Raw genomic sequence first — 12,660 nt, forward strand, 5'->3', positions numbered from 1 at the left:
TGAGGCATGGATACTGAACTGCTCCCTCCCTCACCCCCTAAGAGAAAGGGTACTCCCTGCAGTCCAGGGCAGGTTTGAGGCATGGATACTGAACTGCTCCCTCCCTCACCCCCTAAGAGAAACGGTGCTCCCTCCAGTCCAGGGCAGGCTTGAGGCAGTTTCTAATAAAGTGACCACACGAGATGATTATCTCCACTTCCCCTTTCATTACTATTTTTTAAAAAGGAGAACAATAGAATTTGATATACCGGTACATTCTGCCTGTCACCGGTAATAGATCTTCTTAAATAACCTTTTAACAGGGAATGCGATACACTGAAATTCAACCCGAAATTGTATTTTTGGTGCAAGAACTTGATTTATCTGGCTCATTGCATGCTAGGATGTAATTATGTAGCATTTCAGCAAAATACTATCCGTACATGATACTGTAAACTTTGTAGATCTGCATAAGCAGAATATGAGACATTAGACAGATCTGCACATGTGCCTATTCTGGAATATCTCTGCTCATACATCATGCATATGCGATCTTAAAACGACTTCCTCCCGGCCATGCACAGACACCAGCCAGTATCCTTGTCTTGGTTACTAATTTAACGCCCCAATGGCTCGCTGGGAGTTGTAGTTCTGAATTATGCAAAAAAAAAAAAGTAATGTACAACAATGCACCGGGGCGCAACGGAACCGGAAGTTACGATAAAGCCTTTAGCGAAAACGGCCATGGAGAGCGGTGAGACAGGTTGGACAAAACAATAAAAATAATTAAACAAGATAACACTGATATTTCCTTTCAGGATGCCCAGTTATTTCGTGTATGAAAGTAACAGAATATTAAGCAATGGCCATTTTTCAGCTAACGTACCATAACGTTTCGATTTGAGAATAATTAAATGGGACGATATTATGTGTGGTTTTGTTTAGGGTCTGGCCTGCTGTCCTGTACGACCACCCGGATAAAAATAATACACCACCGACTGCTGATTAGTTATTAGTGTATTCTTAAGATACGGTATTGTGCGAGTTTCCCACTAGTGCCCTAACAGATTATAACGCGTGTATATCGTCTTGCTGTGTTGAGTTTATTTAGAAGTTTAACAGCGTTTTAGTTGTCTGATATGTATGTGTGGGTGTTTTTTATTCTTCCCTCACGTCTGCGGTTGTCCTTGTTTGACGTAGCTTTGTTTCTGTTGGTAGTGCAAACTGCTACATCTAATAAGTAGTTTGTACATTTACCGATTTTTAAAATTATAATTTATCGGATTGACTAGAACCAGGAGAGGAAATATACTACAATAACACTCCCATTGCAGAGCAGTTTGATCCTAGTTCTGCTGTGAGTTTAATAAGACACACTTGAGCTTCTTAGTACTTATACACTGCGGGCTGATCAAGCTTGTATTAAAACCTGGAATGGATGAAACTGCAATGCAATAGGAGTCTTATTTCCATCCCTGTGCTAGCATCTTTTTGGAAGTTTCTTATTACCAGTATAAAATTATTCTACTGGTAAGCGACCCCTAAACAGAATGCTGTCAGTAGTTTAACAGCAGGGCTGAAGAAAGGGACACATTGATATTTTCATGGTCTTAAGTTTATAGAAATTAGTAGTTAATGTATTTTAAAAAAAATGTTTTTGTGCAGCTACTGGCAACAGGAAAATCAGCTGCCTTAATGCCAGTAAAATTCCAGGGATGGAAATTAGACTCCCATTGCATAGCAGTTTGATCCATTCCTGGTTTTACTCTGAGATTAGCAAGACACACTTGAGCGTGTTACCTATACACACTGTGGCTAATCAAGCTTGTAGTAAAACCTAGAATGGATGAAATTGCTATGCAACAGGAGTCTTATTGCCTTCCCTAAAATCTTACAGCTGGTAGAAAGATCTGCTCTAATTAATGTCAAATACGGTTTTATGGTAATTAATTAGATGTATTTTTCTCCTTCTAATTCTGTACAGGACGGTCCGGTTGGAGGTTCGGTGCCGCACCGAAAAACAACAAAATGAACATCAACATCCTGCGCCAGGAAGAGCTCATCGCACAGAAGAAACGAGAAATCGAGGCCAAAATGGCACAGCAAGCCAGGACCAACAACCAGCTCAATCAGAAACCTCTTCCGCCTAAGTATGTTAGCTGCAGTGACTGCAGAAACCTTCGCTGTTTTTAACATTCTCATTTTATACATTGATTTTGTTTTTTTGTTGTTGTTGTTGGAAAAGTCATATGCGAAGCAAACAGCTTCTTTACAAAGGCATCCCTAGTGGAAGGCAGGAGAAAGTCACAGTTACACACAAGCATGCAGCGAGCACACCGTTTCACAACCCGTGTGTTACTGTATTCACGTCACGTGCAATCACAAGGCTGGTTCAAGTGATCAAACTGCAGTCTCTTAAGCAGAAAGTGACACTGTGGATCTGAGTGCTATGGGCAGTCTGAGAGGGCACCAAAAGCAAAAGGTTTTTTGCAATAGTACTTCTCACCGTTGGTATTTTAAAATATTTAGCATCACCGGCATTTAAGAAATAAACCCTGTTAAACTCAGAAACAGACTATGCTGTATAACTTAATTTTGCATTCTTCAACTTGACAAAAATAAAGGATGTGATGTATTATAACATACTAGTGCTGGGATAAGCTTGTTTGTTTTTTGTGTTCGAATGTTCTTTCAAAATGTAACCGAATATTCCAAGATCCTTTCATTTTAAGTTGGCTGGAATAGAAGTATAATTCAGATCATATTACAGTAAAACAAAACCAAAAACCCCTCAAAGTAAAATAAACCTCTTCACTCCATCCAATTAGCTGTTAAAGAAAGCAGAGAAAAACTCTCAGACCTCCGTCATGCATTGGCTTCCTTTGCGTGATCTTTTTATAACAGTCATGTATAAATTCGAGGTTATATGAACCAATATGAACATGATCATTTTTTTTCCCCAGAATACACTGGATGCATTGCCTGCCCAATTGAAAGACCAAGTGTGGGAGTTGCCTGTTTGAATATTCTTATATTTCTCCCAGCAATATAATAATATATATATATTTTTGTTTTTTTTTGTTTAATAGAGCAGTGCACCAGCAGGGGGAGTTGCCTAATAAGTTTGTAAATGATGGCAGCTTCTTGCAGCAGTTTCTGAAGATGCAGAAAGACAAGCCTGATTCAGGTACAGGACAGCCCATCTCTGTGTGTGTGTATTGAAACTCAGAATATAGCACTACTGTCTAAAATTACTTTTTTTTCTGCTTGACTTTATTCCTTAAAGGTTAACTTCAAATTCAGATTTTTGCTGTTATGGATAATGTATAAAACCTGAATAGCCTGATAACTAGTTTGTTATAATAGTAAAAGACAGCATGGTTTGATAAGAGGGAGGGCGATTGGACCTGATTCTGACTTTTCAAAGCTCATTTCCACCTAGGCACAGCTTCGAGCCCCAACAGTAGCAGCAGCAGCACCACCACCAGCAACAACAACTCTAATAAACCTGCTGCTGCTTCTGCTAGCGGTGGGGTCCTGCCACAGAAGAAAGGCATCCTCATTGGCAAGCGGCCCGGGCTGGGGGTCGGCAGCATGCTCAGCCAGTTCAAGAGCTACTCTCACACCAAGCAGACCCCCAGCTCCAGCCGGGCCAGCGTCTTCCTGTCCCCCGATGAGGAGGAGGAGGAGGCAGACGACGCCCACTTCCTGGAGGTCAAAGGTAAAAAGAGGAATAATAAAAATTGTGCATTTTTTAGCGTGCATATTTTTTATTATCGGTCTTGTGTCGCGGTCTAGTAAGAGCCAGTGAAGGGCTAAATAGCTGCAGGAATTGGTCCGATTTGATTTTTCTTTTCTTTTTCATGGCAATTATTATTGTGTTTTGTGCTATGATTTAGTTTTTAAGCTATGTATATTTTATAGTAGGCATAGAAAAAACGAAAGGATTTTGAAATAAAAGTAATTGACCCTGTTAAAGTATGCTAAAAAAAAGACATGTTAAAAAGAAAAAAAAAAAAAACTTTGCTATCTCCACCACATAATCATATGGTAAAGCTATTAAACGTAGGTGTGTTTAAACACATTGATGCCTTCCCCTCTTATTGAATGACCTGGTGTGCAGAACACATTACAACACTGGGTGAGCAGAAAAGACCAAAAAGACTTAGTAGCTCTTACAGAATTGAAAAGCCTTGCGTCTGCTCTTAGCTGTGAGTTGTAGAGATGGAACGTGACTCTCTTTCCCCCTCCGTTTCATTACCATTCTCTCTCCCGGCTCCCTCCCTTCCCCCTCAGTGATCCTGTAGAGCCTGACTGGTGTTGCGAGTGGGAGAGAGTGTGTTTGTGAGCTAAGGCTCAGTACTGATAGCCTGCTTAAAGTTTCCCCCCCAGAGGACAAGGAAACCCGCACCATACTGGAGAAACTGGCCCGGTTCGTGGCGGAAGGGGGCCCGGAGCTGGAGAAGAAAGCTAAGGAAGACTACCAGGACAGCCCTGTGTTCTCGTAAGGACACTTCTTCGTTGATATTTGTTTGCAGTATTTATTCGTTTATTCATCTTTTTAGGGTGTATTTCATGCATGAATGATTGAAAATAGCCGGGGAAAAAAACATTTGAAGTAGTTTTGGACACATAATATTTTTAATTGAAAGTAAAAAAAAAATAAATCAATTTTTATTGGGGGGATTGGCATCTTACTATTAGGTCATCATGCAACAAAGGTAACACACTATCTCCTAGCCTCATAAGAGGCTATCATGCATTTGCGTCTTCCATATGTGCCCATATAAAGACTAGAAAAGTCCACATATTAATAATAATAATAATAATAATAATAATAATAATAATAATAATTTATTTCTTAGCAGACGCCCTTATCCAGGGCGACTTACAAGATATCACATTATTTTTACATACAATTACCCATTTATACAGTTGGGTTTTTACTGGAGCAATCTAGGTAAAGTACCTTGCTCAAGGGTACAGCAGCAGTGTCCCCACCGGGAATTGAACCCATGACCCTCCGGTCAAGAGTCCAGAGCCCTAACCACTACTCCACACTGCTGCACATATAAGTGCGGGGAACTCGATGGAAAACATGGAATGGCACGGAATGCTACTCAGAGGCGGTCTTTAGTTATTGCCTGATTTATGCTGCCAGAAGCAGTTCATCTTTTTGCCCACTGAAGGACATTTCCATGGTGCCGGATGTACATTTCAGTGCTTTGATGGCTTTTCAGCAAAGTACAAACGCAACTGACTTAACTTTCATTAACGGAGTAAGTTGTCGATAGCTTTAAGCATATAAACTAAGTGTAGAAAATCCTCTTTTATCCATACTCGTCAACCTTAACTTAGTTTCTGTTAACTGAGAAAGAAATGGCATTTCATTCCATGACAAGTGGGGATCTCTCTCCCCTTTCATCACTTGAGAGCCTGTGTTCTCGGATGATTGCTAATCTCCTCTAGTTATGGCTGCAGGTATATCAACACTTTCCAATGTTTTGTCTGCAGGTTCTTGTATGATAAGAATAGCCGGGATTATCTGTACTACAGGCGGAAAGTTGCAGAGCTAAGGAAGGACAACCCAAACTACACATCGTCCTCATACTCTGCAGGTAAGGTTATTCTGCTAGAGAGCTCCCTGCGCTTCAGCATTGTAAAACATCCACCTTTCTGCACACTGTTTAAACCATTCCACCCAGGGCAGTGTAGACTATGTGTAAAATATTATATTCAGCTACAACTAAATGTAAACCATATAAAAAGCAGGGGATGTCATTTTTTTTAAATTAGATCTGTGAGAGAGGTCTACGATTGGATGTGCATGGAGGCTGAACTGCTCCCTCTCTCACTAAGTGAAAGGGTGCTCCCTTCAGTCCAGGGCAGGCATTAAGCATGGCAGACTGAACTGCTTCCTCACCCGCAAGAGAAGCTATGATCCCTCCAGTGCAGTGCAGTGCAGTGCAGGGCAGGCGTGAAGCGCGTTGAAAAGGGGGAAGGCAGTGTGGATAAGCTTGGATTGCTTTACCTGCTCTCGAGAGAAAGATAAGAGAACTATTCTCAGTCGCCAGTGCTGCCAGTCCTCCGTCCTGAGTCATTTTCATCAACAGACATTGGGGCAACAAAGACATTTTTTTTCTCTTTCTTTCTTGAATTGGCATGAGTGCATTTATTAGGAGAATTGGGGGTCCCTCTTTTAAAATACAATTCCTCCCCCCCCCCCCCTTTCCTCCTTCTTATCCCCTGGTCAACGTAGACGCTAAGTGGCTGTTGAGTTAGTGTTTGGGTTGAACCCCAGTACTGATAGCCTGCTTAAAGTTTCACCCCCAGTGGACCCTGAGACGCGGATCGTGGCGGAGAAACTGGCCAAGTTTGTGGCGGACGGCGGCCCCGAAGTGGAAGCCATCGCCATTCAGAACAACTGCGAAAACTCCGCCTTCAGGTAAGAGAAACACCTGCTTTCCACCAGCAGAGAACAGCAGCTTCTATTGTGCAGGGGTGGATATAAGACTTCTGTTGCATAGCAAGTTCATCCATTACAGGTTTTACTATGAGCTTGATTAGCCACAGCATATAGGTAACAAGGTCAGGTGCGTCTTGTTGGACTGTATCAAACATTTATATTTGTTTTGTAATGAGTTAGGGCAGAATCTTACATTTAAAGTCTTATTGCATTTTAAGTGCCCCCAAGTGCAGTGAAGTTTGGGGGCGATTCAGATCTTTGCAAACCTAGCCCACAGCACAGAAACGTGACTTTATATGTGTTTTGTACTCCTCTCACTCTCTTTCTGGCCTCCCCTTAGGTTTTTATATGAGACACACAGCAAGGATCACAGATTCTACCGTCAGAAAGTGGAGGAGTTTCGCTGCGCCAACAGGGCTCAGAACTCCAGTGGCGCCGGGGCTGGATCGGGGGACCGGGAGTCCCAAGTGAAGCAGAAACGCAGGAGCCCCCCACGCACTTTCCCCCCACCCCCCGTCACAGCACAGACCGCCTCCCCGGAACCAGCACCAGCACCAGCACCAGCACCAGCTCCACAGCCCTCACCCGGACCCTCCGCCACCAAGAGAAAGAGAAAGAGCCGCTGGGGGGCCGAGGACGACAGATTGGACATCCCGACACCTCCCATCATCATACCCCCAGAGCCGGAGCCTGCAGCGCTGAGTGGTACTGCTGTTTGTTTTTAAGGGTGAAAGACCCTTATTGATTTTCATTTCATTGTCATTCGCTTGACATTGACAGTGAAACGTTTGTCATTGAATCTAGCTTTCTTTTCGTATTTCTATATTCAGTTGCACCAATGCCTTTAACAGCATTGTCTGGTGTGTGTATTTGCAGCTCAGGAGCTGAGGGGTCTCGGCTATGATAAAGGCAAGCCTGTGGGTCTGGTGGGGGTCACTGAACTGTCGGAGGACCAGAAGAAACAGCTGAAAGAGCAGCAGGAGGTACGTCTCTTTGTTTTAATATAATATATATGTATGTATTTTAAACGCTGTGGACTATTTACTGTAATCCAGGGCTAAATTTGTCTGCAAGGTTTCAGTTTAATGCGATATTTCTCTCTCTAGATGCAGCAGATGTTCGACATGATCATGAAGCACAAGCGGGCCATGCAGGAGATGCACATCATGTGGGAGAAGGCCATTAGGGACCACCAGCACGAGTACGACAGCGACGAGGAGATCGACACCAAAGGGGGCACCTGGGAGCACCGACTGCGCCAGATGGAGATGGAGAAAACCAAAGGTGGGGGTTATACACTCAAACATGCAGAATACTCCCGGGATGGGACTCTTCTTGTATAGCAGTTTGAGCCATTCCTCGTTTTGCTGGGAGTTTAGTAAGGCGCACCTGAGCTTGTTACCTATACACTGTGACTAAGCTCCTAGTAAAACCTGGAATGGCTGAAATTTCTATGCAGTAGTCTTTGGTACCTTTTGAGTAAACCAGCCAACCAAGATCTCAGAGTCCTGAGTCAACCGTGTCCAGAGATACAGGTTTGCAAGCCTGAGTGACCTCCGTTCCACGCAATTTAACACCCTTGGCAACCTGCTAACAAATCTGTTTGTTTGTTTCAGAGTGGGCAGAGCAGCTGACAGAGATGGGCCAAGGCAAGCACTTCATTGGGGATTTCCTGCCCCCTGATGAACTGGACAAATTCATGGAGACCTTCAAGGCACTGAAGGTTAGGGGAGCATTTTTACAAGGCTACGTTCCCCCACTCCCCCTGTTGTAAGAATACAAGAAGGGAAAAAAGTATATAGAGTGCATTACAAGAGCAAGGGCTTGTTGATTACAGCAAACCAACTTTTCCTAAACTGAGGACCCCTTAGATGGTTCTGGGGGTGGGGAGGCAGCACATACAGAAATATTCTCCCATGAATGACCATGGGAGGCGTGCCAAAGCAGGTTCTATTTAATGTGCACTGCAGTTAGGTGCCAGCTCGATCGTGCATATAATAATACACCTAACTTAAACCCTTTGTAAGCCTGTGTTGGGACCCCAAGCCTCTAACCTGCTTTGATTTCTCTTCCCCCTGCAGGAGGGACGCGAGCCGGATTACTCGGAGTACAAGGAGTTCAAGCTGACTGTGGAGAACCTCGGGTTCCAGATGCTGATGAAGATGGGCTGGAAGGAAGGAGACGGGCTGGGATCAGACGGGCAAGGCATCAAGAACCCAGTGAACAGGTGGGCGGCTGCATGAAAGAACGCTTTCACTCTAGAGGTAGGATGCGACGGTTCACTGTTTTTGCATTTCTGTACCTCTTACACACTGCAGACCTGTAGAACAGATCTGAAAGATAACCCTTGTACTATATATAAAAAATAACTCTGGACTGTTATTTAGGTCAACCATTGCTCAGATATTGTATACCCAGCGCTCTATCAAATTCCAGTAGAATCAATCTGCATCCTTTGCTTGATGTAGGTGTTTGATACAGTCAGTATAATGCAGGGATGGAAATAAAGACTCCCATTGCATGGTAGTTTGAGCCATTCCTGGTTTTACTAGACACTGTGGATAATCAAGCATGTATTAAAACCTGGAATGAGTGAAACTGCTGTGCAATAGGAGTCTCATTTCCATCCCTGTAATGTTCTAGGAACGAATGTGAACATGGCCAGTTTTGCGGGCGAATACATTCCAAGCAGTGTTTGTCCGAATATTGGTGCCAGCAGTACCTGTCTTGTGAGCCCCTAACCCTCCCTCTCTCCCTGGCAGAGGCACGACCGCGGTGGACGGGGCCGGGTTCGGGGTGGACCGGCCAGCGGATCTCTCGAAAGATGACGACGAGTACGACGCGTTCCGCAAGAGGATGATGCTGGCGTACCGCTTCAGACCCAACCCGCTGGTACGACCCGTAACGATCCGGAATGCTGGGACCTCCTGTCTCAATCTGTTAAGCAGTGGCGCGCTGGAATTAACTGTGCAAGCGAGCCGTGTTATCTGCAAACATGGATGACCTGAGGCTTCTTTTTAAGGCAGCATTTAAAGGGGTTTCCACGGTTATGCTATGCTTGTTGCTGCTGACAGTGATTAGTCCTGACACGGCGCGCATTCTTGATCAGGGTTGTGTCCTTGTGTCGTTTCCATGGTTATTTTTAACTAAGAGCTGAAGCAGAGCTTGTCTGAGCATTGCAACACTGGGCATTGGGGGTGCAGCTGCAGATTCCTGCAGTGATCTGGGCTGGGTGCAGATTTTCCTTTGCAGCTTTCACTTGTAATTGTGGTGAAACTTGAAAAGGAATTTTTTTAGAGCAAGTTATTGGGTGCGTATGGAGGCTGTCTGTCTTATCAGTTAATCTGTATGTCACACTTGTATTATGACATGTATCTAAGGAACTTCTCATTCAGTTGTGCTGAAACTTCCTAAAGTCCTTAGCACAAGTTGTTGAAGGTATCAGAATCTGGGGGTATATGGAGGCCTGCTGTGAATGATACTGACGGTTCTAATTTTAGTTAATCATTTCTTTTTTCTTTCTGTTTCAGAACAATCCAAGAAGACCATACTACTGAAGGAGAAAGTTCAAATCACTTTACATTTTTTTTTTTTTTTTTTTTTTAAATACCATCCATACTGAGTTTGGTGCTGTCTAGTCCATCATTAGACTGTCTTGATCATCTGCATGCTTCAATCAAAATTCAATACTAGGGAAGTTAATCCTCTGCATGCTTGTGTTGGTGAAACCATTGCTCTAGCCAGGCTCTTCTTGCAGGTGCTGGTGTTAAGGCAAGGGGTACTGTTGGATACATCCAGTGATCAATGTGGCATTGTGTTGTAGTTTTCACTACAGCAGCACAATACAGGAGATGTGTCTCGTGTGTTTTTTTCAACGGTTACCGTATTACCTTATTTGATTCTTGCAATGCAATAGTGACACTTGGTTGCAATTGCACAAATTAGCCACACGTCTTACTGTTTCAGTGGTTCTCAGTAAAATCTACAGCATTCTAATCTTGAGCGATTCTTGTAGTACTGTATTTCTAAAAGAAAAGAGGCAGCATGAACTAACCTGTATGATGCATCAGTTTCCACCAGGTTATCGATTGGATGGAGTGTTTAACATTTTTTCATGGGGGGTACTACTTAATATCTGTTGGTGATGGGACCTTTGCTGTTTGCACACCCCAGCCTCCACCCAATTGTTGCCTGGCAATCCCTTTCAATGGGTTTGACTGCATGGTGTATTTATCTTTGTCAGCATTCAGTACCTTCTTTTTAATTAGATCAACATTGAAAGGGAGTATACAGTAATCAGTAGGTCGCTGAAACAAGCAAGCCCACTATGTGTGTAGGTTTGTCTCGACTGAAAGGTCAAACCTTACCACCTCAAAACAAAATACTTCTGCTAGAAATCTCTTGTCTAGGTGTGTGTGTGTTTTGTTGCTACATTTATAGTTGGGTAAAAGTGAATGTCGTGTTCTGTTGACAATAAACTTTTTTTTTTTTTACATGTCCCTCAGTGTTCTTTCTCGCATGGACTCCTGTGGTTATGCAGCTGTTCTGCCTGGTGAATGTGGCTCAGCTGCAAATCTGCATCAACTTGTTTAAAAAATAGAAAGGTTTGGTTTTTTTTGTGTGAACTCCTGTCAGCAGCCAAACAGATAAGACTTTGAGGACGACATTGACTTCTGATGCATAAATCCTTAAGCAGTATTATTGTTGGTGACGATGATTAATAATAATATTTTTTGCAATACAGAAGTGAGAAGTAATTCTGATTCTGACATCCACACATCGTTTCCAGATATAGCTGTAGTTCCTGGAATGAGAAGAGTGGAGGAAATAAACTTGGCTCCACTCTTTACTTGGAATCTTTTTATTTTTGACACGTGGTCAACAATCTGACCTTTTGTATGGCAATCGTGGGACGGTAATGTCCGCTTGTGTGCCCGCCCTTTAGCGCCACGGAGCCAGCCTTCAATATAGAGCCCCGTAGAGAGTGCTGGACTGTGGTTGTGTAACTAGATCATCCGCTTGCAATTCCTGAGGGTTTACACTTGTTAAATTTAGCCCAGAACTTCCAGCGAAGCAAAACGGGCTCTACAGGGGAAGACTTTAATAGAAGTTGCATAGTGCTGGCAGGGTAGACCGCCCTTCTCAGACCTCTGAGCCTTTTTTAAAACGTGTGTGATGTCAGGCACTGCGGAACCTGCATGTTCTATTGGGTTGATGATAATTATTTATGGTGGTAACAAAGGTTTCAGCTGGAGCAAAATCTAAATGAAACCAGTTAAAACATGACTCTGTTGTTCACTAAACAAAGTGAAACCGTTCTTGATCTTTTTTTTTTTGTTTGTGCCTCTAAAAATCTAATGCAATTAGCTTTCTTTATACATAAACATTAACAGAGTAAAAAAAAAAAAAAAAACTCAAGTGCTTTAGATTGTGTCCCATCATAGCCAGTGTTAAGAGTGCATTCACTGTACCATCAGCTGCTGTTTAATTAATTCCCACTTTTCCTTGAATGCAATTAACCGAGCCTTCCTGTAATTAAGCTCTAATTATAGAGGACGTGATGATCAGGGACAGAATGGCTGAGAGGAGTGATTTTTACATCTCGGCGTGGCTGCGGAGAATAAGATATTAAAACAGTAGAAAAGCTTGAAATGATTTTTATAGTTGTGTGTTTCCCTCCCTTTCATTAATAGTTTTGTGTTGATTGCGTGGTTTCCAGTTGCTCCAGTGCTGGGGTCTATTTAATCGCTGGTGATGAATATCAATACTGCTGCTGGTTTGATTCATTATAAAGAGAACCCAGGCGTTTTATATATTCCTATAGACATCCATGCACGTGCAATTGGTAGATAACACACGGTCTGACTTCAGTGAGCTAAGCAACATGAGTAAACCCCATACTAGTTACAGATTACCTTACTTTCAATGACAAAAATACACTTCAGACACTCAAAACACTGTTAAAAGATCCTGGTTTTCCCTCTTTGAAGTCCCACTTTAATTATTTCAACAATAGCAGCAGTTCTCCTGTGTTTTTATATTTGAAGATTTTTTTTTAACATCAGCTTTAAGTTAACAGGGTGTTTGGATATAGCCTCTTGTGTCAGTGCTCTGTAAAGTTCAAAATATTGCGTGAGCACAAAGACACCGGTACTGACATTTCCCAGCCCTGTCTGCATCCTCATATACAGCATGCCAGTGCTTGCGGGTGAGGT

At 42.9% G+C, this 12,660-nt stretch overlaps 1 protein-coding gene across 3 annotated transcripts; it reads left to right on the forward strand.

The window, feature by feature from the left end:
- Nucleotides 1–669: 669 nt before the first annotated feature.
- LOC117428978 (SURP and G-patch domain-containing protein 1) lies at nucleotides 670–10,938 on the forward strand. 3 transcript variants are annotated; one of them, XM_034048051.3, is made up of 14 exons: nucleotides 671–742; nucleotides 1,964–2,129; nucleotides 3,069–3,166; nucleotides 3,422–3,700; nucleotides 4,360–4,483; nucleotides 5,494–5,597; nucleotides 6,301–6,424; nucleotides 6,786–7,150; nucleotides 7,322–7,428; nucleotides 7,552–7,729; nucleotides 8,062–8,168; nucleotides 8,527–8,672; nucleotides 9,208–9,337; nucleotides 9,976–10,938. In XM_034048051.3, exons 1-14 carry the CDS (start codon nucleotides 724–726, stop codon nucleotides 10,000–10,002), a joined length of 1,974 nt encoding a protein of 657 aa, XP_033903942.2. In that variant the 5' UTR covers nucleotides 671–723; the 3' UTR covers nucleotides 10,003–10,938. The 3 variants fall into 3 exon arrangements, with proteins under 3 accessions (XP_034768116.1, XP_033903942.2, XP_058871186.1); XM_059015203.1 differs by having other exon boundaries at nucleotides 709–733; XM_034912225.2 differs by lacking the exon at nucleotides 9,976–10,938 and having other exon boundaries at nucleotides 670–742; nucleotides 8,527–8,709.
- The last annotated feature ends 1,722 nt before the right edge of the window (nucleotides 10,939–12,660 follow it).

The sequence above is a fragment of the Acipenser ruthenus genome, chromosome 49 (assembly GCF_902713425.1).
Source record: "Acipenser ruthenus chromosome 49, fAciRut3.2 maternal haplotype, whole genome shotgun sequence".
In the NCBI taxonomy this organism is placed as follows: Eukaryota; Metazoa; Chordata; class Actinopteri; order Acipenseriformes; family Acipenseridae; genus Acipenser; species Acipenser ruthenus.